This window comes from Lipotes vexillifer, unplaced genomic scaffold (genome assembly GCF_000442215.2).
Source record: "Lipotes vexillifer unplaced genomic scaffold, Lipotes_vexillifer_v1.1 scaffold810, whole genome shotgun sequence".
Taxonomy (NCBI): Eukaryota; Metazoa; Chordata; class Mammalia; order Artiodactyla; family Lipotidae; genus Lipotes; species Lipotes vexillifer.
Genome location: NW_006797357.1, coordinates 738,052 through 763,951, shown reverse-complemented (window position 1 = coordinate 763,951; position 25,900 = coordinate 738,052). Strand labels below are relative to the sequence as shown.

The window sequence follows — 25,900 nt, the reverse complement described above, 5'->3', positions numbered from 1 at the left end:
TTTTATTTAATTATGCCAGAAAATATTAAATTCTTACACTTTTCATATTTTAAACATTACATACAAATCCACCTTTTCTGTCCATCCCCCTACCATCCACAAGAAGTACACCTCAGCAATCTTGTGTTTTGTTAGTTGTACTGAACAAAATGCATAAAATAAAACTAAGGAAAATATGTTATCTTTGCATGATAATTTCATCATGTAATTAAATGCTATGCTTAGCTTAGTCTATGCCAATAAATTGTAGCAAGCCACATACAATAAATTATCTGATTTTAACAGCATTGCCCTCTGCTGTGTTTCCCCTTACAGTGGTTAGGAATTCTGACTTTATCATCAAAGTTCAGGGGAATTAGGAGTTTCAATGTCAAAATGTTACGAGCTTAAACATACAATACCTAATGCATGTTTACCAACACATCTGGCAAACATTTTAATAATGTGTGTAAAATGTCCAGAAACCTTTTTTACTTTACGATCAAAAGCAATCAGATTAGTGGAGCAGATGATATCCACAATGATGATGTAACAGATATATTCTGTTGTAAATAAAAAACAATTTAAGTTTTTTAGAAGCATTCTCAAAGCAAACGTAAGTGGCCAAAACCTAAAGCAAAACAACAAGGGTTGACAAATCAGGAAAAAGGTTTTACGTATTGTCTGAATGCTACCTTCCATTGCTTATATGAAGAATTTTCTCAGTTTTTAAAAGATTCATTTCTATCCTTCAATAAAACAAAATCTTGAAAACTGCCCAACTTCTTCATAAATTTCCAAACATTACCTGAGAAGCAAAACATTGCAGCTGCAATAGATTACGTAAGAAAAAATAAAAGAAAAAGTTAGCCAAGTACATACATGTTAAGCTCATTTATTACATAAATGAACAGTAATGTTATTAGATAATGTTATCTAGTGTCTTCCCAAACCTCACTCTCCCAAAAGAGTAGCATTAAAAATCCCATAGCAACACAAGCCTTTTCTGTTTGCTTACTCAAATAGAGAACAGCATCACAAGAAAGTCAAGATCCAGGCACCTAGAAGTCATTACGTTACTGACCAGTAACCTGTTAGGAAAACAGCTGGTCCAGGTGAGGCTAGTGCCATTTTGGTACAGCAAAGTCACAAGACAGAGCAGGGCTTGCTCCTCAAACTAATGTACGGAGATCTTGTTCAAAATGGAGAGTTTATGGGTAGGGCCAATGCTGGGATGCAAGACTCTGCATGTCTAACAAGCTCCCAGGTGATACCCAGCCTGCTGATCAGAGCACAGAACCACAGTTTCAATGGCAAAGGGAGAGAAATGAGAAGAAAAGTAAATTTGACCTCAAGTAGGAATACACTCAGGATTAAGTCAACAGTTTGTGTACTTTTTGAAGATAGTCACATCCAAGGGAATGATGATGCTTTTCCTCTTTTCCATCTTCTCTTTTTATCACAAAACCTACTTAAAACAGAAAAATACTGTGTTTTATTTAAAAATCACTCTAATGCAGATTTCAATTCTTTGAATACGTAGCTAATAAAACCCATACGTTAGGCTTGTTTCGCTGTTCACAAATTCAACATACTTCCTACCTCTCAATAAAAATATTTATTTGCTATTAGACAAAAATAGCTAAGGGTATCGTTCACATTTATTTTGAATGAAAACTTACACTTTACCACTTGATCCATGGAATTTACTATTATATTTTAATCTGGAAAAAGTACTCACTAATATATCTATGAAACTTTTCTTTTCATATTCCAAAGGTGGCAATGTGGAATTCAAGAGTTCTAAGGAGAAGGTACAAAGCATCAATATGAAATAATCAGCTGATGACATGTTAATATGATTTAGTAGCCTTTTAACATTTAATATAAAGCACTGGTTGATTTATTAAACCCAAGGGTATGTGTCATCTTAAAATATCCACTGCAAGACCTACATTCTAGTTCAAAAACTGAGAAGAAAATCCAAGGGGCAATTCAAAAAGCTGATGGATTTGTTCATAATTAATTCTCTAAACAAGCATTTAAAAGGGGAGGAGGGGAATAGAATGAAATGTCAAACATCTAAAACTTAAGAGTATTGCTAGTCTGGTGTGTGCTGGGGAAAGGATGTTTGATTGTTTTTAAAATAAATTATGGTATACAAATATTTACCAATAAATAGTGGCAGGGAGTCACAGAAAGTGAAGAAAGCTCTTTCATATCTTTGCAAACTTGTACCTCAGCCAAAACAGAGTCACACGTAGACTCAACTCATTCCGCCTCTCAGGAAAAAGAATGAGGCACCAAGTTAAATCTAAGGGGGGAAAAATCCTTTGCTTTTATTTCCACATTAAAACAGATAAAATTATATGGAATGCACGAATGCAACACAGGCTAAATCAGAAGTTTGCATAAAAATTAGGTATCATGTTGTACAACTACATTTTCATTTTCTAATCAAAGAGGAAGTGTTTCCTTAGCTTTAAATGCCCCAGACTGCTTTTATAATTTAACAAACAAAACCCCAAAAATCAAACAGGTTATACTGAAACTAAGTCTAATAAAACACTGCTTGTATACTCTTAAGTCTCCAGCCTTTAATTACGCTGCTCCCTGGACCTGAGATATATTCCATCCCAATTCTACACATTCAAACCTTACTCATCCTCCAAAATGCCTCCTCTACTAGAAGCAGTATTACCACCCTCTGATTTCATGTAGCATTTTATCTTCACTCCTTTAAGGCATGTATCACTTTCTATCACCACACAATCTCCAAACATGTCTTAGCTCCTACGTAGTGGGCACCACAAGAGCAACAGGCACACCTTGGTAGCTCTTACACTAACTAGGACTTACGAGTAATAGGTATTAGTTGACTTCCAGTAACTTCCTGGAATACACTGAAGCAGTGGTTCTCAGATCAGCAGCCAAAGCACCATCTGGGAACACTTTTTTAGAAATGCAGTCTTGAGCCCCACCCCAGACCCACTGAATCAGAAACTCTGAGGGTGAGGCCCAGCAATCTGTTATTTTAACAAACTGTCCACATGATTCCAATACGGCTAAATGCGAGAAACACAGGGGCAAAAAGAGTCAGGGTGGTATGGGGGTGAAGAAGCAGTCACAGCTACAACCTCAACTGTCAGGTACTGCTTGCTATTCAGAACAGAGGAGGTGGAAACAGGGGCTGGCCTTGAAGTCACCTCCTATTAAATACACTAGTAATGCTCTTAGAGTGAAGGATCTTTTAAAATCATCCTCCCTTTCATTCTATACATTGGTATTTCCATACAGATATGACTAAAAAGAAGGTTGTTTAGTTTACTGATTCATACATGCCTGAGAAATACAGATCAGCCTGAACAAATGAATCTTTTTGAAGGCATAAAGGCTTATCCAGTGATGTTTTACAATTAGGCTACACATAAAAAGCCATTCTCTCAAAGTATAAAGCAGGTTTTACCAGGTACTTAGTACCACAGCCAGTCAGTCTAGTTACAACGGTTTTTCACTATTACAGAAGGCACACCCTCAAACTTCAGCTTTATTTACCTGCATGTGGGCTGCATTACAAAAAGAAAAGGAGGGACTTCCCTGGGGGCACAGTGGTTAAGAATCAGCCTGCCAATGCAGGCGACATGGGTTCGAGCCCTGGTCCAGGAAGATCCCACATGCCTCGGAACAACTAAGCCCGTGTGCCACAAACTACTGAGCCTGCACTCTAGAGCCAGTGAGCCACAACTACTGAGCCCGTGTGCCTAGAGCCCAAGCTCCACAACAAGAGAAGCCACTGCAGTGAGAAGCCCGCGCAGCACAAAGAAGAGTAGCCCCTGCTCACTGCAACTAGAGAAAGCCCGCATGCAGCAACAAAGACCCAACGCAGCCATAAATAAATAAATAAATATATAGAGAAAAGGAAAATTATTTCTCCCACTCAACCAAACATACTGCAATTAAAGATCTAAGCAATATAAGCTGCCATAATCCAAACAGAAACAACTTTGAATATCTGATTCACAAAGCCAGAGATCAGTCACTAGGAATTGATCAGGAACACTGAGTTTATTCTTGAATAAATATAATTTAAATAAAAGCCAGAAAAAAAGTAAATCTCTCAAAGAAGCCAATAGTTTCTATACTGTGTTATCATAAACAGACCAGCTCACTGTGCACAATCTTAAATTCACCCTACAGGGTGAATATCAGCTCTCACAGCCTGAGACATCATGCAAGGCTGTGTTCCCATATACAGGTGATATAAAGTAGTGGTTCTCAAAGTGTGGTCCCAAGATCAACACAGCAGCAGCATCTGGGAACCTGTTAGAAATACAAATTTTCAGACCCTACCCCAATCCTTCTGAATCAAACACTTGGAGATGAAGCCCCAGAAATCTGTTTCAACAAACCTTCCAGGTTATTCTAATGAACCACTAATGTGTGAGAGCCACTGATTCTCTAAAGAGAATCTCGACCTCTGAAGGGAACTACAGTTCTGAACTATCTGGGATCGTCAGTAATTTTTTTTCAAAATCTGAGAGCAATGTTATTCTCATTGGCACAAGCAATGGCAGCTGGAAGTCCTACTGTTACAGTTATAAGCCCCTTTTATTTCATAGTAAACTCACATGTATTGATTTTAAACAATGAATAGGACTCTCTGGATATTACAATTATTCCATTCTAGTCCATTATGTTCTCACTTCTATGTTAGGACCCAATGGTCACCACAAAAGAAGCCCAGTAAAAGTCCTGCAACATCAGTGATATCAGACAGCACAAAAGTGTACACATGCGCAAGGGAGGAGGGAGAAAGAGAAAAAGAAATAAGAGAACAAATGGGGAAAAAATCAAGACCAAAAACTGAAGTTGCAAGAGGGTACTCTCATCCTAAGATTTAACTCTGACTCATTTATAGTCAACAAAAATGACTCATTTTGGGTGCCTATGTTCTCTTCTCTCCATCAAACATTATAATTTTATAATTAAAAACTTACAGGGGGCAGGCTGTGGAGATAAATAAAAGAGCAGATTACACCATACTCCTAATAAACTTATAGACAATTCTAGACTGAAATGTTTTTGCATTCTTGGCATCCTGACTTTAAACTTCAAGAGAAAACGAATAGGAAAGTCTGTATCCAACCAAACTATGCTCCACAACAGAACAGCAACACAAAGCCACAGTTATGTACCGATGTTATACAGCTCTGAAACCAGCAACAACTAATTCATTCTGGAAACACTGATGGAAATCACATTTTTCTCATAAGATACAGTCTTCTTCAAATTTCATTTTTATGTTTGATTTTCCTTTATCCTTGTTTCAGAACCCCAAAACTTACTAACAGATGTTCTTCATTGAAAACTATAGATAATAATTATTTGCTGGACTTCCCTGGTGGTGCAGTGGTTAAGAATCCGCCTGCCAATGCAGGGGACATGGGTTCGAGCCCTGGTCCGGGAAGATCCCACATGCCGCAGAGCAACTAAGCCCGTGCACCACAACTACTGAGTCTGCGCTCTAGAGCCCGTGGGCCACAACTACTGAGACCATGGGCCACAACTACTGAAGTCTGCGCTCCTAGAGCCCATGCTCCACAACAAGAGAAGCCACCACAATGAGAAGCCCGCACACTGCAATGAAGAGTAGCCCCCGCTTGCCAAAACTAGAGAAAGTCCGCGCGCAGCAACGAAGACCCGACACAGCCAACAATAAATAAATAAATAAATAAATAAATAAATAGAAAAAAGAGTGATGGGAAGTCTTTGAAGGGCTTAAAAAAATAAAATAAAATAATTATTTGCAATATACATAGCTTTGCAATTTGAGTTATCCAGATATTCATACTGCTTTGGAAGAGATTGTTTTCCTGACCCTTACCATAGGACTTTAAGTGGAAAACTGCTTGTGGGTTGATGTAGAAATGTGAGATGATGATGGGTAAAAAACCCAAGTGTACTTAAGTCAAAAGTACAATGAGAGTCATAGTACACGTTGGACAATTTGGGTACACTAGGAAGAGATAGAGAGGATGACACATATGGACTGAAAAATGTAATTCTTTTAATACCATTTTAACTAAATTATATTACTTCAAATTTTGTCCAAATGGCTTGTATAAGAAAGAAAAATCTCTCAATAAGATAGGTCACAAAAAAAGTTTGAGTTAAGATTTATGTACCTGAACCAGAAAAACAATACATGTGTAAAGAATTTGTGCCCTTTAAGAAGCATTTACAAAAACATTTTCTGGAGTTGAGGTAAACCCTCAATCACCATAATGACTTTCTTAAATTCCCTGGCTGAGAGAAAACATTCGAGTTTTCCTGTCTATTTTCTGTTGGTTAATGTAGGAAACATATTCTTAAGACACAGGCATAGTGCTTGATGAAAAAGTACTGAACTAAGACTAGAATGGTGAAACCTATAAGAAGCTCAACAAACTCTGAGTAGTGCAAATATAAAGACAGAACCATACCTAGACACATCAGAGTAAAACTGACAAAAGCAGTATGAGAGAAAATAATACATCACATAAAGGGGAACAAGAATACAACTAACGATTATTTCTCATCAGAAACAATAGAAACCAGAAGACTGTACAATGACATATTCCAAAATTTGGAAAGGAAAATACCAAAGAACTTTATATCCAGCAAAATTATTCTTGAAAAATTAAAGAAAAGGTATTTCCAGACCAAAAAAAAAAAAAGCTGAGAATTTGTTGCTAGCAAACCTGAGCCACAAAAACACTAAGGAAACTTCTTCAGCCTGAGAGAAATTACACCAGATGGTAACTGGAATTCCAAACCCTCCACTGGGCACTCTGGAAATCCAGTTCTATAAACAAAGAAACCTGTACTTTCCTGTATCTTCTTTACACTCTTCACTGAAGATTCACTACATCTCCTAATCATTAAAGAGACTTTCAGTTAATTTCTTCTATTAATTTCTTTACACGTGACTATTTAAAGCAAAACTTACAACACAATTTTGTTGAGTTTATAATGTATACAGATTTAATATATATGACAATAATAAACCAAAGTGTGTGGAGGTTGGGGGCACAGAGCTATACTGTATACAAAGGGCTAATTTTGCCATAAGAAAGTCAGCATTGTTTAGACGAACCAAGATGGTAGAGTAAAAGGACGTGCTCTCACTCCCTCTTGTGAGAACAGCAGAATCACAACGAGGTGCTGGACAATCATCGACAGGAAGACACTGGAACTCACCAAATAAGATACCCCACATCCAAAGACAAAGGAGAAGCCACAATGAGACGGTAGAAGGGGCACAATCACAGTAAAATCAAATCCCATAACTGCTGGGTGGGTGACTCACAGACTGGAGAACACTTATACCACAGAAGTCCACCCACTGGAGTGAAGGTTCTGAGCCCCACGTCAGGCTTCCCAACCTGCCAGTCCGGCAACAGGAGGAGGAATTCCTAGAGAATCAGACTTTGAAGGCTACTGGGATTTGACTGCAGGACTTTGACAGAACTGGGGGAAATGGAGACTCCACTCTTGGAGGGCATGCACAAAGTGGTATGTGCATCAGGACACAGGAGAAGGAGCAGTGACCCAGGGGAGACTGAACCAGACCTACCTGCTAGTGTTGGAGGGTCTCCTGTGGAGGCGGGGGGTGGCTGTGGCTCACCATGGGGACAAGGACACTGGCAGCAGAAGTTCTCCTTGGCGTGAGCCCTCCCAGGGTCTGCCATTAGCCCCACCAAAGAGCCAAGGTAGGCTCCAGTGTTGGGTTGCCTCAGGCGAAACAACCAACAGGGAGGGAACCCAGCCCCACCCATCAGCAGTCAAGCAGATTAAAGTTTTACTGAGCTCCACCGACCAGAGCAACAGTCAGCTCTACCCACCACCAGTCCCTCCCATCGGGAAACTTGCACAAGACTCTTAGACAGCCTCCTCCACCACAGGGCAGACAGCAGAAGCAAGAAGAACTACAATCCTGCAGCCTGTGGAACGAAAACCACATTCACAGAAAGATAGACAAGAAGAAAAGGCAGAGGGCTATGTACCAGATGAAGGAACAAGATAAAACCCCAGAAAAACAACTAAATGAAGTGGAGATAAGCAGCCTTCCAGAAAAAGAATTCAGAATAATGACAGAGAAGATGATCCAGGACCTCAGAAAAAGAATGAGGGCAAAGATCGAGAAGATGCAAGAAATGCTTAACAAAGACCTAGAAGAATTAAAGAACAAACAAACAGAGATGAACAATACACTAACTGAAATGAAAACTACACTAGAAGGAATCAATAGCAAAATAACTGAGGCAGAAGAACGGATAAGTGACCTGCAAGACAGAATGGTGGAATTCACTGCTGCAGAACAGAATAAAGAAAAAAGAATGAAAAGAAATGAAGACAGCCTAACAGACCTCTGGGACAACATTAAACACAACAACATTCGCATTATAGGGGTCCCAGAAGGAGAAGAGAGAGAGAAAGGACCAGAGAAAATATTTGAAGAGATTATAGTCGAAAACTTCCCCAACATGGGAAAGGAAATAGTCACCCAAGTCCAGGAGGCGCAGAGAGTCCCATACAGGATAAACCCGAGGAGAAACACGCCGAGACACATAGTAATCAAATTGGCAAAAATTAAAGACAAAGAAACATTATTAAAAGTAGCAAGGGAAAAACGACAAATAATATACAAGGGAACTCCCATAAGATTAACAGCTGATTTCACAGCAGAAAGTCTACATGCCAGAAGGGAGTGGCATGATATACATAAACTGATGAAAGGGAAGAAACTACAACCAAGATTACTCTACCCGGCAAGGATCTCATTCCGATTCAACGGAGAAATTAAAACCTTTACAGACAAGCAAAAGCTAAGAGAATTCAGCACCACCAAACCAGCTCTACAACAAATGCTAAAGGAACTTCTCTAAGTGGGAAACACAAGAGAAGAAAAGGACCTACAAAAACAAACTCAAAATATTAAGAAAATGGTCATAGGAACATACATATTGATAATTACCCTAAACGTGAATGGATTAAATTTTCCAACCAAAAGACACAGGCTTGCTGAATGAATACAAAAACAAGACCCATATATATGCTGTCTATAAGAGACCCACTTCAGACTTAGGGACACACACAGACTGAAAGTGAGGGGATGGAAAAAGATATTCCATGCAAATGGAAATCAAAAGAAAGCTGGGCAGCAATTCTCTCTTTTTTTTTTTTTCTGCAGTACGCGGACCTCTCACTGTTGTAGCTTCTCCCGATGTGGAGCACAGGCTCCGGACACGCAGGCTCAGCGGCCATGGCTCACGGGCCCAGCTGCCCCGCAGCATATGGGATCTTCGCGGACCGGGGCGTGAACCTGCGTCCCCTGCATCGGCAGGCGGACTCTCAACCACTGCGCCACCAGGGAAGCCCTGGAGTAGCAATTCTCATAAGACAAAATAGACTTTAAAACAAAGACTATTACAAGAGACAAAGAAGGACACTACATAATGATCAAGGGATCATTCCAATAAGAAGATATGACAATTGTAAATATTTATGCACCCAACATAGGAGCACCTCAATACATAAGGCAAATACTAACAGCCATAAAAGGGGAAATAGACAGTAACACATTCATAGTAGGGGACTTTAACACCCCACTTTCACCAATGGACAGATCATCCAAAATGAAAATAAATAAGGAAACAGAAGCTCAAATGACACAATATACCAGGTAGATTTAACTGACATTTATAGGACATTCCATCCAAAAACAGCACATTACACTTTCTACTCAAGTGCACATGGAACATTCTGCAGGATAGATCACATCTTGGATCACAAATCAAGCCTCAGTAAATTTAAGAAAACTGAAATCATATCAAGCATCTTTTCTGACCACAACGCTATGAGATTAGAAATGACTTACACAGAAAAAAACGTAAAAAAACACAACATTTGGGGGCTAACCAATACGTTACTAAATAACCAAGAGATCACAGAAGAAATCAAGGAGGAAATCAAACAATACCTAGAGACAAATGACAATGAAAACACGACAATCCAAAACCTATGGGATGCAGCAAAAGCAGTTTTAAGAGGGAACTTGATAGCTATACAAGCCTACCTCAAGAAACAAGAAAAATCTCAAATAAACAATGTAACCTTACACCTAAAGGAACTAGAGAAAGAAGAACAAAACCCAAAGTTAGAAGAAAGAAAGAAATCATAAAGATTACAGCAGAAATAAATGAAATAGAAACAAAGAAAACAATAGCAAAGATCAATAAAACTAAAAGTTGGTTCTTTGAGAAGATAAACAAAATTGATAAACCATTAGCCAGACTCATCAAGAAAAAGAGGGAGAGGACCCAAATCAATGAAATTAGAAATGAAAAAGGAGAAGTTAAAACAGACACTGCAGAATTAAAAAGCATCCTAAGAGACTACTACAAGCAGCTCTATGCCAATAAAATGGACAACCTGGAAGAAATGGATGAATTTGCAGAAAGGTATAACCTTCCAAGACTGAACCAGGAAAAAAGAGAAAATATGAACAGACCAATCACAAGTAATGAAATTGAAACTGTGATTAAAAATCTTCCAACAAACAAAAGTCCAGGACCAGATGGCTTCACAGGTGAATTCTATCAAACATTCAGAGAAGAGCTAACACCCATGCTTCTCAAACTCTTCCAAAAATTTGCAGAGAAAGGAACATTCCCAAACTCATTCTTGAGGCCACATCACCCTGATACCAAAACCAGACAAAGATACTACAAAAAAAGAAAATTACAGGACAATATCACTGATGAATATAGATGCAAAAATCCTCAACAAAATAGTAGCAAACAGAATCCAACAACACATTAAAAGGATCACACACCATGATCAAGTGGGATTTATCCCAGGGATGCAAGGATTCTTCAATATATGCAAATCAATCAATGTGACACATCATATTAACAAACTGAAGAATAAAAACCATATGATCATCTCAATACATGCAGAAAAAGCTCTTGACAAAATTCAACACCCATTTATGATAAAAACTCTCCAGAAGTGGGCAAAGAGGGAACCTACCTCAACATAATAAAGGCCATATTCGACAAACCCACAGCAAACATCATTCTCCACGGAGAAAAACTGAAAGCGTTTCCTCTAAGATCAGGAACAAGACAAGGATGTCCACTCTCACCACTATTATTCAACATAGTTTTGGAAGTCCTAGCCATGGCAATCAGGTAAGAAAAGGAAATAAAAGAAATACAAATTGGAAAAGAAGAAGTAAAACTGTCACTGTTTGCAGATGACGTGATACTATACACAGAGAATCCTAAAGATGCCACCAAAAAACTACTAAAGATAATCAATGAATTTGGTAAAGTTGCAGGATACAAAATTAATGCACAGAAATCTCTTGCATGCCTATACACTAATGATGAAAAATCTAAAAGAGAAATTAAGGAAACACTCCCATTTACCACTGCAACAAAAAGAATAAAACACCTAGGGATAACCCTACCTAGGGAGACAAAAGACCTGTATGCAGAAAACTATAAGACACTGATGAAAGAAATTAAAGATGATACCAAGAGATGGAGAGATATACCATGTTCTTGGATTAGAAGAATCAATATTGTGAAAATGACTATACTACCCAAAGCAATCTACAGATTCAATGCTATCCCTATCAAATAACCAATGGCATTTTTTAGGGAACTAGAACAAAAAATCTTAAAATTTATATGGAGACACAAAAGACCCCGAACAGCCAAAGCAGTCTTGAGGGAAAAAAATGGAGCTGGAGGAATCAGACTCCCTGACTTCAGACTATACTATAAAGCTACAGTAGTCAGGAAAATATGGTAGTGGCACAAAAACAGAAACATAGATCAACAGAAGAAAATAGAAAGCCCAGAGATAAACCCACACACCTATGGTCAACTAATCTATATGACAAAGGAGGCAAGGATATACAATGGAGAAAAGACAGTCTCTTCAATAAGTGGTGCTGGGAAAACTGGACAACTACATGTAAAAGAATGAAATTAAGAACATTCTCTAACACCATACACAAAAATAAACTCAAAATGGATTCGAGACCTAAATGTAAGACCAGACAGTATAAAACTCTTAGAGGAAAACATAGGAAGAACACTCTTTGACATAAATCACAGTAAGATCTTTTTTGATCCACCTCCTAGAGTAATGGAAATAAAAATAAACAAATGGGACCTAATGAAACTTCAAAGCTTTTGCACAGCAAAGGAAACCATAAACAAGACCAAAAGACAACCCTCAGAATGGGAGAAAATATTTGCAAACAAATCAACAGACAAAAGATTAATCTGCAAAATATATGAACAGCTCATGCAGCTCAATATTAAAGAAATAAACAACCCAATCCAAAAATGGGGAGAAGACCTAAATAGACATTTCTCCAAAGAAGAGATACAAATGGCCAAGAAGCACATGAAAAGCTGCTCAACATTACTAATTATTAGAGAAATACAAATCAAGACTACAACAACTACTGAAGCCCGCACACCTAGAGCCTGTGCTCCACAGCAAGAGAAGCCACCACAATGAGAAGCCCACGCATGGCAACAAGAGTAGACACCGCTTGCCGCAACTAGAGAAAGACTGCGTGCAGCAACGAAGACCCAGTGCAGCCGAAAATAAATAAATAAAGTGGAAACTCTTTAAAAAAAAATAAAATAAAGAAAAAAAAAAGACTACAATGAGGTATCACCTCACACCAGTTAGAATGGGCATCATCAGAAAACCTACTAACAACAAATGCTGGAGAGGGTGTGGAGAAAAGGGAACCCTCTTACACTGTTGGTGGGAATGTAAATTGATACAGCCACTATGGAGAACACTATGGAGGTTCCTTAAAAAACTAAAAATAGAATTACCATATGATCCAGCAATCCCACTACTGGGCATGTACCCAGAGAAAACCATAATTCAAAAAGACATATGCACCCCAATGTTCACTGCAGCACTATTTACAATAGCCAAGTCATGGAAGCAACCTAAATGCCCATCGACAGACGAATAGATAAAGAAGTTGTGGTACATGTATACAATGGAACATTACTCAGCCATAAAAAGGAACAAAACTGAGTCATTTGTTGAGATGTGGATGGATCTAGAGACTGTCATATAGAGTGAAGTAAGTCAGAAAGAGAAAAACAAATATCGTATATTAACGCATTTATGTGGAATCTAGAAAAATGGTACAGATGAACCGGTGTGCAAGGCAGAAGTTGAGACACAGATGTAGAGAACATATGGACATTCTCAAACATATGGACACCAAGGGGGGAAAGCTGCGGGGGGGTGGGGATGGTGGTGTGCTGAGTTGGGCGATTGGGATTCACATGTATACACTGATGTGTATAAAACTGATGACTAATAAGAACCTGCTGTATAAAAAAATAAATAAAATTTAAAAATTTTTTTAAAAAGCATTAACTTGAAGTAAATTATGACAAAAAGATGTAATCACTAGAGAAACACCAAAAAATAACCAAAAAATTAGACTAAATGTCAGAATACTTAAAATTTACACTAAAAAATATTCGTGTAATACAAAAGAAAGCAGTATAAGAACAGAAATCAAGAGATGAAAAAAAGAAATCACACCTGAAACTAATATGATGTTATAATACATTACATGTCAATTATTCCTCAATTTAAAAGAAAGATAGCAAGATGAGACAAATAGAAAACACAGAGCAAAATGGCAGACCTAAATCCACAACGGATAATTACATTAAATGTGAATTAATTAAACACTCTAATCAAAAAGCAGGGATTTTTTTACACTAGATTTAAAAGTATAAACAAGACCTGACCTATATACTTTAAATAACCAACAAACGCACTTTATATTCCAAGATTCAAATGAACTAAAAGTTTTACTTATGGAAAATATATACTATCCATGCAATGAAACATGAGAGTACGAGAGTGGCTGTATATTATTATCAGACAAAATAGACTTACAGTAAAGAATATTTCTAGAAACAAAGAGAGACAGTTCATATATACACTAATATGTATAAAATGGATAACTAATAAGAACCCGCTGTATGATAAAATAAATAAAATTCAAAAAAAAGAGAGTTCATACAGAAAAGGGTACCTACAGCTGGAAAAAAGAACATTTAGAAATGTTATACAACAAAGAGCAGAATCACAAAGTAAATGAAACAAAAGCTAACAGAAAGGAAAGAACAAAAACAATCAACAGTTATAGAGAAACTCCTAAGAATAACTGACAAAACATCTCTGTAGAAAATTCATACAGATATAGATTATTTCGATAACACTATCAATCAACTTGACCAAATTTACATCTATAGAACATTCCACCCCCAAAACAGCAGAATACACATTCTCTTCAAATGCACACGGTATATTCTCAAGGACAGATCATATGCTGGGCAATGAAATGAACCTCAATAAATTTAAAAGCATTCTGGGCTTCCCTGGTGGCACAGTGGTTGAGAGTCCGCCTGCCGATGCAGGGGACACGGGTTCATGCCCCGGTCCGGGAAGATCCCACATGCAGCGGAGCGGCTGGGCCTGTGAGCCATGGCCGCTGAGCCCACATGTCTGGAGCCTGTGCTCCGCAACGGGAGAGGCCACAACAGTGAGAGGCCCATGTAATGAAAAAAAAAAAAAGGGATTATACAGATAGTCTCTTTAAAAAAAAAAAAAAAAAGGCATTCTAATCATACAAAGTATGTTCTATGATTACAATGTAACTTAACCAGAAATAAATTACAGAAAGATAAATAACCCATAGATCAAAACACAAGGGAAATTAGAAAATATTTTTAGTTAAATGAAAATTAAGATACAATATATCAAAATTTGTGACATAGCTAATGATCTAGGTTTCTACCTTATGAAACTACAAAAAAAAGCAAATAAAACTGAAAGCAAGCAGAAGAAAGTAAATAAAATAGCAGAAATAAAGGAAATTGAATACAGAAAAACAATAAAGTCAATGACCCCAAAAGAAACCAATGAAACTAATAAAAAGATTAATAAAATTGAAAGCTTCGTGCCAGACCACTCCAGAAAAAAGAGATTAAGACACAAATTATCAATGGCAGGAATGTAAGAGGGGATTGCTCTACACTTCTTAAAAACAATAAAAGGACAGTAAGGAGACACTGTGAACAACTTGATGTCAATAAATTTGATAATTTAGATAAATAGACAAATCCTTAAAAGGCAAATGACAAAAGCTCATATAAGAAAGAGATAACCAGGACTTCCCTGGTGGCACAGTGGTTAAAAATCCGCCTGCCAATGCAGGGGACATGGGTTCAAGCCCTGGTCTGGGAAGATCCCACATACCGCAGAGCAACTAAGCCCGTGTGCCACAACTGAGCCTGCGCTCTAGAGCTTGTGAGCCACAACTACTGAGTCCACGTGGCACAACTACTGAAGCCTGCGTGCCTAGAGCTGTGCTCTGCAACAAGAGAAGCCAACACAATGAGAAGCCCGTGCACCACAATGAACAGCAGCCCCCACTCACTGCAACTAGAGAAAGCCTAGACACAGCAACAAACACCCAATGCAGCCAAAACCAAATAAATTAAATAAATAAATTTTTTAAGAAAAGAAAGCAATAACCTGATAATCCTACATCCATTTTTTAAAAAAACATTCCTACAAAGAAAACTCCAAGTCTAAATGTATTTACTGACAAATTCTATCAAACCTTAATTCCAAACATTGATACCAAATCTAGGCAACAACTTTACAAGAAAATTATAGACAAATAACACGAACACAGAAGAAAAAATCATTAACAAAATATTAGCAAATTGAATCCACTTAATATAAAAAGATTTTATATACCATGACCAAATAGAGTTTATTCCCAGGAATGAAAAGTTGCTTTAATATTCCAAAATTAAAGGGATACATTGTATTGAGAGAATAAAGAAGATAAACAATATGACCTTCTCAACAGCCATAGAAAAAGCATCTGACAAACCACACACTTTCGACAAAAATCTAATAAAGGACATCTACAGAAAACACATAGGTAATATATTTAATGGTGAAACACTGAATGCTTTCTACCTAAGGTCAGGAATAAGACAAGCATTATCTGCTCTCCCCACTTCTTTCAACATTGTATTAGCAGTCTTAGCCAGTATAATATAGCAAGGAAAAGAAATAAAAGGCAATATAGAAGGGAAAAAAAGAAGTATAACTCTCTTTATTCACAGACAGTATGAAGAGGAACAGAGAAAATCTTGAAGAACCTATAAAAGAAGTTACTCCAACTAATAAGTTACATTAACAAGGTTATAGGATAAAAGGCCAAATAAAACCATATAAAAAAACCAACTTTTTGTTTGTTTTATTTCTAAACATAACAACTAGAAATCAACTTAAAAATTTTTTAAAAACCCTTTCGTAATAGCATCAAGAAATATTAAAGGGCTTCCCTGGTGGCGCAGTGATTGAGAGTCGGCCTGCCGATGCAGGGGACACGGGTTCGTGCCCCGGTCTGGAAAGATCCCACATGCCGCAGAGCGGCTGGGCCTGTGAGCCATGGCCGCTGAGCCTGCGCGTCTGGAGCCTGTGCTCCGCAACTGGAGAGGCCACAACAGTGAGAGGCCCACGTACCGCAAAAAAAAAAAAAAAAAAAAAAAAATATTAAAAACTCGGTGATATATTTAACAAAATGTGTGCATGACATGGACAACAAAATCTAAAAACTATTGCTAAGAGAAACTAAAGAACATCAAATACATGGAAAGATATGCCATACTCATGGATTAGAGGACTTAATATCAAAATGGCAGTTCTTCACAAACTGATCAACAAATTAGAAGCAATCTCTATCAAAGTAAGCTTTCTCTTCTCCAGCCAAGCCACTAATTATCCCTTCCAACCCAACTCCTCCACTGTACATTCTGGAATTCCAATTCTATGGTTAAAATCCTCTGTATTTCCCTGTGTCTTCAAACTCTTCACTGAAACGTCACATCTCCTAGTCATTAAATTAAAGAGCCTTTCCCTAGGACACTGCTTGGCCCTGTATTACTATCAAAGCAGAGAATGAGATATCTACATCCCACACCTTAGGAGTCCAGTGTTGGTCTTGATTATCTTCATCACTCCTCAAAGCCATTTCTGGACCATTCTTTCCCTCTTATAAAAAATGCTTGCTTACCTATGCTCAAATCAACAATACCACCTTCCACTATCTACTTCTCAACCAGTTAGCACTTAAGTCACTTTCCCCCCTTCATTAAGACTTTACACCCATATCAGTCCTCATATCATCACCTCAGAGCTTGCCATTCAACAACCTGTCTATTCTTTGGCCTTGTTATCAACAGGGAGATTCTATTCCATTGTCAACATTTGTTTAATGTAAGTCTTCCCTGCTAGACTAAGCTCCATGAAGATAGAAACCAGAGCTGTCTTGTTCACTGCTGAATGCCAAACACATAGCATAATGCATACTCTTAAATAAGGTGTTTTTTCATCCCCACTAAATGCAAATACCGATGGGTACTAGCAGGCCTCTGTGACTTACAAAAGAACTAACAAGGACAATAAAGTGCCTAGGAATCATATATTAAAAAAAAAAATCAGAGGATGTTTTTCTCAGAGAAAGTATTTGTTGGATGAATAAATAAAGGAAAATGGTAACAGCTATCTTAAAATACAAGAAGGTCAAACATATAGAAAAGGAAAGATTGACAATTCTGAGACTTGGGATGAGGAATTGGCTCTGCTACTAATTAGTGGCTTTATTTAATGTTATTGGCCCTCTGCCTGCTCATCTATAAATTAAAGGCATTAGACCTTCTGGGTTCCAAACATTCTCTTTCATTCATGTCTAACAGTGCTCCTGATGTAGAAAGTAGCCCAACAAGTGTGTTATAAGAAAGCAACCTGAGGACCTAGAGCTATCAAAATATGAATGAAGTTACCTTACAAAAAAATACTCTAAGAATACTAAGAGATCTAGCAGAGCTTCACACCTGGTTGGACTAGATCAGAAGTAAGCAAACTATAATCCACAGGGCAGCCACTGTTTATGTAATAAATAAAGTTTCACTGGGACACAGCTATACCCATTTGTTCAAGGACTGTCTGTGACTGCTTTTTCCTGCTACAAAGGCAGAGTTGGATACTAGTCAAGATACGGTCCACAAAGCCTAAAGTATTTATTATCTGGCACCTTAAGAAAAAGTTTGCTGACCCTGGTCTGTATGATCTAAAAGGTTCATTTTATATTATTATACACTGAAGATGAAAAGAGTTGCATTAAAATGCTCTTAAATGGAGTATAGGGATAAAACAGGAAAAAAGAGTAAGTAGAGAAAATAGATCAAACATGATCTCAGTTCACCTCCTGGTGATTACACTAGCTTTTCTCTCTCTGAGTTAGTGGATGACTCATCTTCCAATCACTGAAACCTTCTATTCCAAGAATATACAAGATAAAACAAGCATTAAAAATTTAACACGCACCTGCCCTCCTTCACTTTTTGTGCATTCCCTCGACATATGTAGTTTTCAATGTAGCCATCACTGCAGTTGATTTTTGACCAGTCTGGGTCACAAACATCCAAGAAGTGAGGCCGCAGTCTGCCTATCGAATACTTGGCAATATCAGTCAGGGACTGACTAGCAGCTGCACCAAATAAAAATGTTCCAATGGCTTTGTAAATAGTGGCTATGTAGTTATTCCTGATAAAGGAATTCGAGTGCAAGAGGTTAAAGTAAACAGATAGGGTTTCTCCAACAATCATCTGAAAAAAAAAACAGAAAAATAATGTTAAAGCAGCAACCAGGCACTTTAAACAAAGTAGAAAATAGAAAAGAAAATGGTAAATCACAATAAAATATTTGTTTTAAAAATACCTCCCCCTTTTTTCCTTTTCAAATAGAGAACAGGATATCTAATTCTAGACCACAAAAAAAGGTGTCAGAGCAACTGATACTTTGCTTACAGAGCAATGGCAAAGCCAAAATAATTTCAAAGTCTACCTTGAAACAATAAAACCTTATTTCTTTACTTGTATTCAAATAAACTAAGCCTTAATAAGTAGACAATGATGTATCATGGTGGATAAAAACCATGGTTTTTCAAAGAATACAAACTTCCCAATTAGAATATCCCTTACATAAGTACTTTTATCTGACAGAGTCTGCATTTGCATCACATTCCTTTGAATCAAAAATATTCACCACGTTAAAAAGGGTAAAACAGTCCCACAGAGAGGAAAAAGCCAATATAATAAAAGCAGGGATCAAACACAGAGGCCAAAGGCTACAGAGGGCAGAGATCAGCTGTCAAGGCCTCCCAGCCCTGCCTCTCCCGGAGACATTTAGGGCTGGCTTCCTTAACAAGTCTCATTAAAAGACCAAATACAGACTTGATGCTCTCCTTCTCCAAGACAACATTTCAAGTGATTCCTTCCTCTTTTAATTTTCACTGACTTTTGTAAAATGGGAGTCAGAGGCTTCCCAGATTCTATTAGAGTGTGTGTGTGAGCACGCACCAGTGTAATTAAAGGCATAAAAAGGTTTTCAAATACTTCCCAAGTTCACAGGCCAATATCCTGAGAAATCTGAAAAAATACTGAATGGCAACATTACAAAAAATTAAAATTGCTGACAAAATAAGCCACACTCTAGCTACCTGAGACCAAAATAAACACCTAAAAAAAATTCTGCTTGCTAATTTATGTTGGGGGTGGATATAAATCACAAAGTTTCACTTAAGAGTTTCACTGCTTTGTCTTAAATTTACATAAACAATTTTACAAAGCATTCAAACATTTCTATTAGTGATGACTAATTATCTTCAGGGTGAGCCTTACCACAGATGAAATAAATGGTTGCCTCCTGAAAGGGATTTCAAGAACCTGATATCAAAAATTTTTTCCTCATCTGGCTCAAAGGCTCCTAGAATTCCATAATTAGAATGTTATAACTTTGACAACTAGACTATGAACTCTACAAAAGCAAGAATGAATTTTTTGTTCAACAGAAAGCTAGTACCACCATAGTGACCTAAAACAGAGCTGGTGGTCAGTAAATTTCAATTCAAGGTGCTGCCTCTTGGGTAAAAGGTAAACACCCTTAATTTAAACACGTTAAACCCCACAGAAATATATTCCTCATTATAATCCTTAATGTGAATGACTTAATCAAACCTTTGCTGAGAACAGGCCTCATAGGAGAGGAAAACCACACGCACTTCTGGGGATACCATACCTCCCCAACTGTGCTTAGGGTTCTCCCCAGCGATTGCCCTAGAGGCCTTGAATTAAAGTATATTACAGTCTCCTCAGGCTGTTAAGGTGTTCCAGCAACTGCCTTGATAGATTAGCAGAAAGAAAGGATATCTCTAATGTTTCGTTATGGAGTTGATCTTTGATAATTTGAAATATATACCAAATATATTAGTCAACCACAATTTGAGCAGTCAAAACTTCCACTTCTCAGCTGTCAGCTCTTCTTGTGTAAGCACTCAACTACTTTCCAAAAACAAGTACTGGTCCCTATGAGTCTTCCTAGTCATAATGATCATTGTTTAGGGCCACCCAAACCCTGGTTCCTGCCACTGATGACCAAAAATCAGTTCACTAGGAACATTCAGAGCACTGGGCACAGATTAAAAGTTGATCTACAGAAGTGGTATATGCTGAAACTTAGCCCTTAATTCTGGGAAAGGGTGTGGGGGGTTCTAAAGCCAACAAATGCTAGGTCGACTTACATCATTTTTTATTATATAAAAAATAGACAGTAGAGATGTCCTAAATTAATTCTTCTAAATTAAATGCAGGGATATGTCTGTGCATTGCACTACACATGCAAGACACATTTTCATTTCATTTTAATACCTTATCTTGCCCTTTGAGCCATTTATACCAACTCAGCCTCTGGTGAAGTCCACGCTTAAATTAACTGTGCCCTAATCTTAGAGCTGAGATTACTGGTCACACATTATTTACTACTCCAAATAAAGACAGGATAAATTATTAAAGAACTAAAGATGATGTTTGGGGAGTAAAACAGAATACTTTGAAGATCAAAGCTAATAAATATCTAAATCAGCGTGATTCAACCATTTAAAACCTATGTACCAGAGTATTTTCTCACCATCTTCTTTATATCTCCACCAACCAAGATAATTTTATACATCTCTACACTGTCACTACAGTTATGTGTCTTCCACTCAGGACCCACCTTCCCAAAGAACAGTCTATAAAATCACTGGCGTACTTCCACTCCTTCCTAAATATTTCTAAATACCTCCATTCCCTTTATTCTACTGAATATCTCTCCAAAAAAGTCAAAATGGTCTCATCAGATCAAACAGATTTTTATCAACCCAAATCTTAACTTCTCAGTAGTATAAGACATCACCGACTATTTTGTCCTTATTGAAATTCTCCCTTGGCTTCTGAGAAACTATATTAATTCTGATTCTCTATCGGGCTCCCTCAATCACTCATATATGTGTGGATCATTTGCAAGTCAAATCAAAGGCCTGGTATGAAGTCCCAATCACAGTCCTGATTTTTTTTTTAAAGAAATAATTTACTTTCTAGAAATTAAATTAAACATATACAAGTCTAACCAAGTGCTGCCTGAAAGAAGCTGAGTTAATGAATAAACAAATTATTTTAAATTAGTACATAAAACCACTGCCCTAAGCAGTGTTTGTCTTTGTTGATACAGTTGATATGAAAAAAGTACTTTTACAGCACCTTTAAACAGTCTGCTCTTTTTAAGAAAAACTACACTCAACTTACTTGCTGTTTTACAAAGGTAACTTTCTCACAGGTGATGGTGACATAATCAAAACTTCCAAGTTAATAAAATACAAATAACAAGTTTTGCTAACTGAGTGTCTGTCAGGTTCTGTGCTAGCTGTGCAGGCTACACAGCACCCTGTCCTGTTGCAGGCCTCTGGTCTGTAGCAGATTTCTGTAGTTTTGCTTATGCAGCATCCTTCTTACTGAGACACAAACAAAAGTAGAATTAAAAGACAAGTACATTTGTAGCAGTGTTTGAGTACTTGAATCTTGTCTGAAATCCGCTACTATTTGCAGAACAGTCCTACTAAAATTTTTATATTTAAAGAGCTATTCTCTCAGAAACACATACTTTATTTTTATTTATTTATTTATTTATTTATTTATTTATTTATTTATTTAGGCTGCATCGGGTCTTCGTTGCTGTGTACCAGCTTTCTCTAATTGTGGTGAGTGGGGGCTACTCTTCATTGTGGTGCGTGGGCTTCTCATTGCAGTGGCTTCTCTTGTTGCAGATCATGGGCTCTAGGCACACGGGCTTCAGTAGTTGCAGCACTCGGGCTCAGAAGCTGTGGCTCGCGGGCTCTAGAGCGCAGGCTCAGTAGTTGTGGCGCACGGGCTTAGTTGCCCCGCGGCATGTGGGATCTTCCTGGACCAGGGCTCGAACCCGTGTCACCTGCACTGGCAGGCGGATTCTTAACCACTGCACCACTAGGGAAGTCCCAGAAACATATACTTTAAAAAAAAGACCGTGATACTCATACTCCCTCTTTAATGGAAGGATCATAGGCTTGGCTTTCTTTCTTTTAATAGTAAAAACTCAGTGTAAAGATCTGTCTAGATTAAACAAACCACTGATTTCTTAAAACTTCGCTATACTGTAGGAGAGTGACCAACATTACGGCAAAATCTCTCAAGTTTCATTTCAGCACCTAGGACATGTCAGGGTCCATGGCAACAGTGAGGATACCAAGATGAACAAGGCACCATCTCTACATTCAAGGAGTTCAGAGTCTTGCAAAACAAACATTTGTATAGCAGAGGTTTTCTTTTATTAATTATACACCACAAATTATGAGTTGATTAACTTTTAGTGCTAACAAGGAGCTGTGATCATTCTGCAATAAGACATTAAATTTCTAAATCAAGAAGATTTGTTTTGTTTTTTAATAAACTCCAGAACAGACAAGCTAGATATGCTATTATCTTTTTGGCCTATCTCCTGGATGAGACCATATTTTCTGCTTGTAACACAAATCTTATTTCTAAAGTTACAAGTTATGGAGCATAAAACTAATTAAAGTCATAGAATCCGAGTCAAGCGATTATAAAAATCATGTAGTCTAATCACTTGATATCTTCTCCCCAGAGCACATTCTCTAAGCATTCCCACCTGAAATCCTAGAGAACAATAATTACTACAGTGTTTTAGTACCAGTAAAAATTCTTTGTCATGTTCACTTCTAATTATATATAGAATTCAGGCTCTTCTATTTCTGCCGTTATCTAAAAATTCTTTAAAGTAAATTAAACATGGGTTAAATGAAGTCTTAACACCTGTTAAGACTTTTCTAGAACTCAGTAACTAGAAAGTCAGTTCATATGCACAGTCTCAATAAATTATAAAATAATATCCTAGGTAAAAAGTATGCTAGAAATACATTGATATAATAGTCATCTATTGCATTATTACTGAAACAATAGCAAATTGGAGCTCTAAAAAAAATCACAGTGACTTAGAAAGGTTAGCATAAAACCTACACATGTTCAGTAAGGTTCTTCTGATTATACATTGTTGCTCTTTTGGCCCCACTTAAAATAGCTGAGATTATTTTGATCAAATAACAAAGGTTAAAAAAACACACTGTTTTAGAGGGTTACACATTCAATCATTAACAGGTTAACACAAAACTAAGCCAAAAAAAAAAAAAAAAAAAAAAAACTAAGCCAATTGCCCGAAAGTGATAAACTTGGAAAAGTGGATTTAACTTACAACGATAATACTGAATGGAATGATTATTCCACCTAATAACGGATAAGGTATGGTGTCTTCTTTGTAAGGGTACTTGATGGACTCATCATTACAGAATAATCCTCGTTGGAAAGGGGTATGCCTTGAAGTAAGAATTGCAAAAGGCAATCCAGCTAGCAAAAGGAATAAATGAAAATATCATTAAAAAGGAATATCAAAACTAATTAACGGTGATAATTATCCCAGAGACCATGTTTAAAAATACATTTGCCACAAAAATAATAAGAGCACATGGAAAAAGGAAATGCAGCAACACATGCAACAGAAGTTAGAAAAATTATAGTTTAGGGTACAGATCTTTTCTCTACAGGAAACAATGCCTCCAAATCCTCTATCAACCAATTTAACCAAGAGCAACTTCTTCCCTTTGTTTCTGCCCAAATACACTAAACTGATTTTAGGGGGAAAAAATCTCATGCTCTTGTTGTCATTTAATCATAGGGTTTTCAACACTATTTTCAAACCACTTTGTCAGGAGCTTTACTTCCAAAAGGCTGAAAACAGCATTTTGACATTCCCCATTTTATCTTGATATTACTACCATATTTGGTCAGGTCACGGTCACTGGCTAAGCTATCAGAGTATCTAAATAAAGTTTATCCACTCATTTCTGTACTGTCTACAGCAAGTTTAGAGCTGCTATGAAAAGGAGTCTAAACTTAAACCAAGCTTCTTAAGAAAAGATGGACAACGGAGTCAAGCACAAAAGCACCTAAAAGAGCTCTCTTTTTTTTCATCATCAATGTTTTCCCTAAAGATCACGTCTCACACTCATCTCCTCATCTCAAAATATCTAAACTTTTGTCTAAATGTGAACTTTAAGAATTCAGTCCTTCTTTACTTCATCACTGCACCCGGCATCCTGATTAACACTGACCAGGACTGCTTTCTAAGAGATAGAGTTTAGCAGAAACCCTCAACATGAGTTCTGCTTCAAGACTTTTCCAGGTATGGATGATTCTCTCCCTAAGTGACCCATTCTCCCAGCAGTAATACCATAATAACCACTAAGCTAACATACTCACTGTATATTCAAGTGTTCTTTCCATGAAGCTCCAAGTCTTGATGACCATTTACAGTTTCTCATCAACTCTGCTAAGCCCTAAAGGCTCAATGACAACCAAGCTTCTCCCACTCTGCCTGATGCATAGACTACAAGTATCAAATGTGTTCAATCTACAAGGGCCAAATGAAAAGGAGAAGCCCATTACTGGTTCTTTTTATTTACCTTCCTGTTTTTCATTTAGACTCTGAATACATAAACCAAAGTTTATTTTTTTGTGTTAACCAATTTGCCAAGCTGTTAAACCATTAGAAGTCTTTATGATGCAAGCAGTGGCCAAGATGGCAGAGAAGGAAGACCCTGAGCTCACCTCCTTCAACAGGCACAGCAAAATCATGATTATTTACAGAGCAACTATCCATAAGAGTGACCCGAAGATTAGCAGAAAAGATCTTCTACAGCTAAAGCTATAAAGAAGAAACCACAACAAGACAAGTAGAAAGGGTGAAGATGCAGTATCATCATCACCCATATTCCCAGCGTAGGCAACCCACAAATGGGAGAATAATTACAATTGCAGAGGTTCTCCCCAAGGAGCAAAAGGTCCTAGCTCCACATCAGGTTCCTCAACCCAGGGGTGTACACAAGTAATATGAACCTCCAGACTGTTTGGCTCTGAAAGCCAGTAGGGCTTACTTCTGGGAGAGCCAGAGGGCTGTGGGAAATAAAGACTCCACTCTTAAGAGAGCACAAACAAAATCTCATATGTTTCAAGACCCAGGGCAGAAGCAGTTATTTGAATGGAGCTTGGGTAGGACCCACTTGCTGATCTTGGAGAGACTCCCAGGAGGCAGAAGGCAACTGAAACTCTCTCTGGGAACGACACTGGCGGCAGCCATTTTGGGAAGCTCATCCCATCACCAGGACACTGGTGCTGCTAAGTGCCACTTTAGAATCCTCCCTCTAGCCAGTCAGTGGCAGACCAGCCCTGCCCACCAGACAGCACCAGCCCTGGGATGCCCCAAGCCAGGCAGCTAGGTGGGCTGGAACACAGACCTACCCACC

The 25,900-nt window shown here is 37.7% G+C and overlaps 1 protein-coding gene across 2 annotated transcripts in view; it reads right to left on the bottom strand.

Annotated features, from left to right (window-relative positions):
* The window catches only part of PLPP1 (phospholipid phosphatase 1), a 116,671-nt gene that overhangs the window by 22,527 nt on the left and 68,244 nt on the right, over positions 1–25,900 (bottom strand). The window contains exons 2-3 of one of the 2 annotated variants that reach the window (XM_007469273.1): positions 23,794–23,945; positions 18,502–18,782 (exon numbers count right to left, since the gene is read on the bottom strand). In XM_007469273.1, coding sequence (XP_007469335.1) covers positions 18,502–18,782; positions 23,794–23,945 — 433 coding nt within the window. The remainder of the gene's footprint in view (positions 1–18,501; positions 18,783–23,793; positions 23,946–25,900) is intronic. The other variant, XM_007469274.1, reaches the window with a different exon arrangement.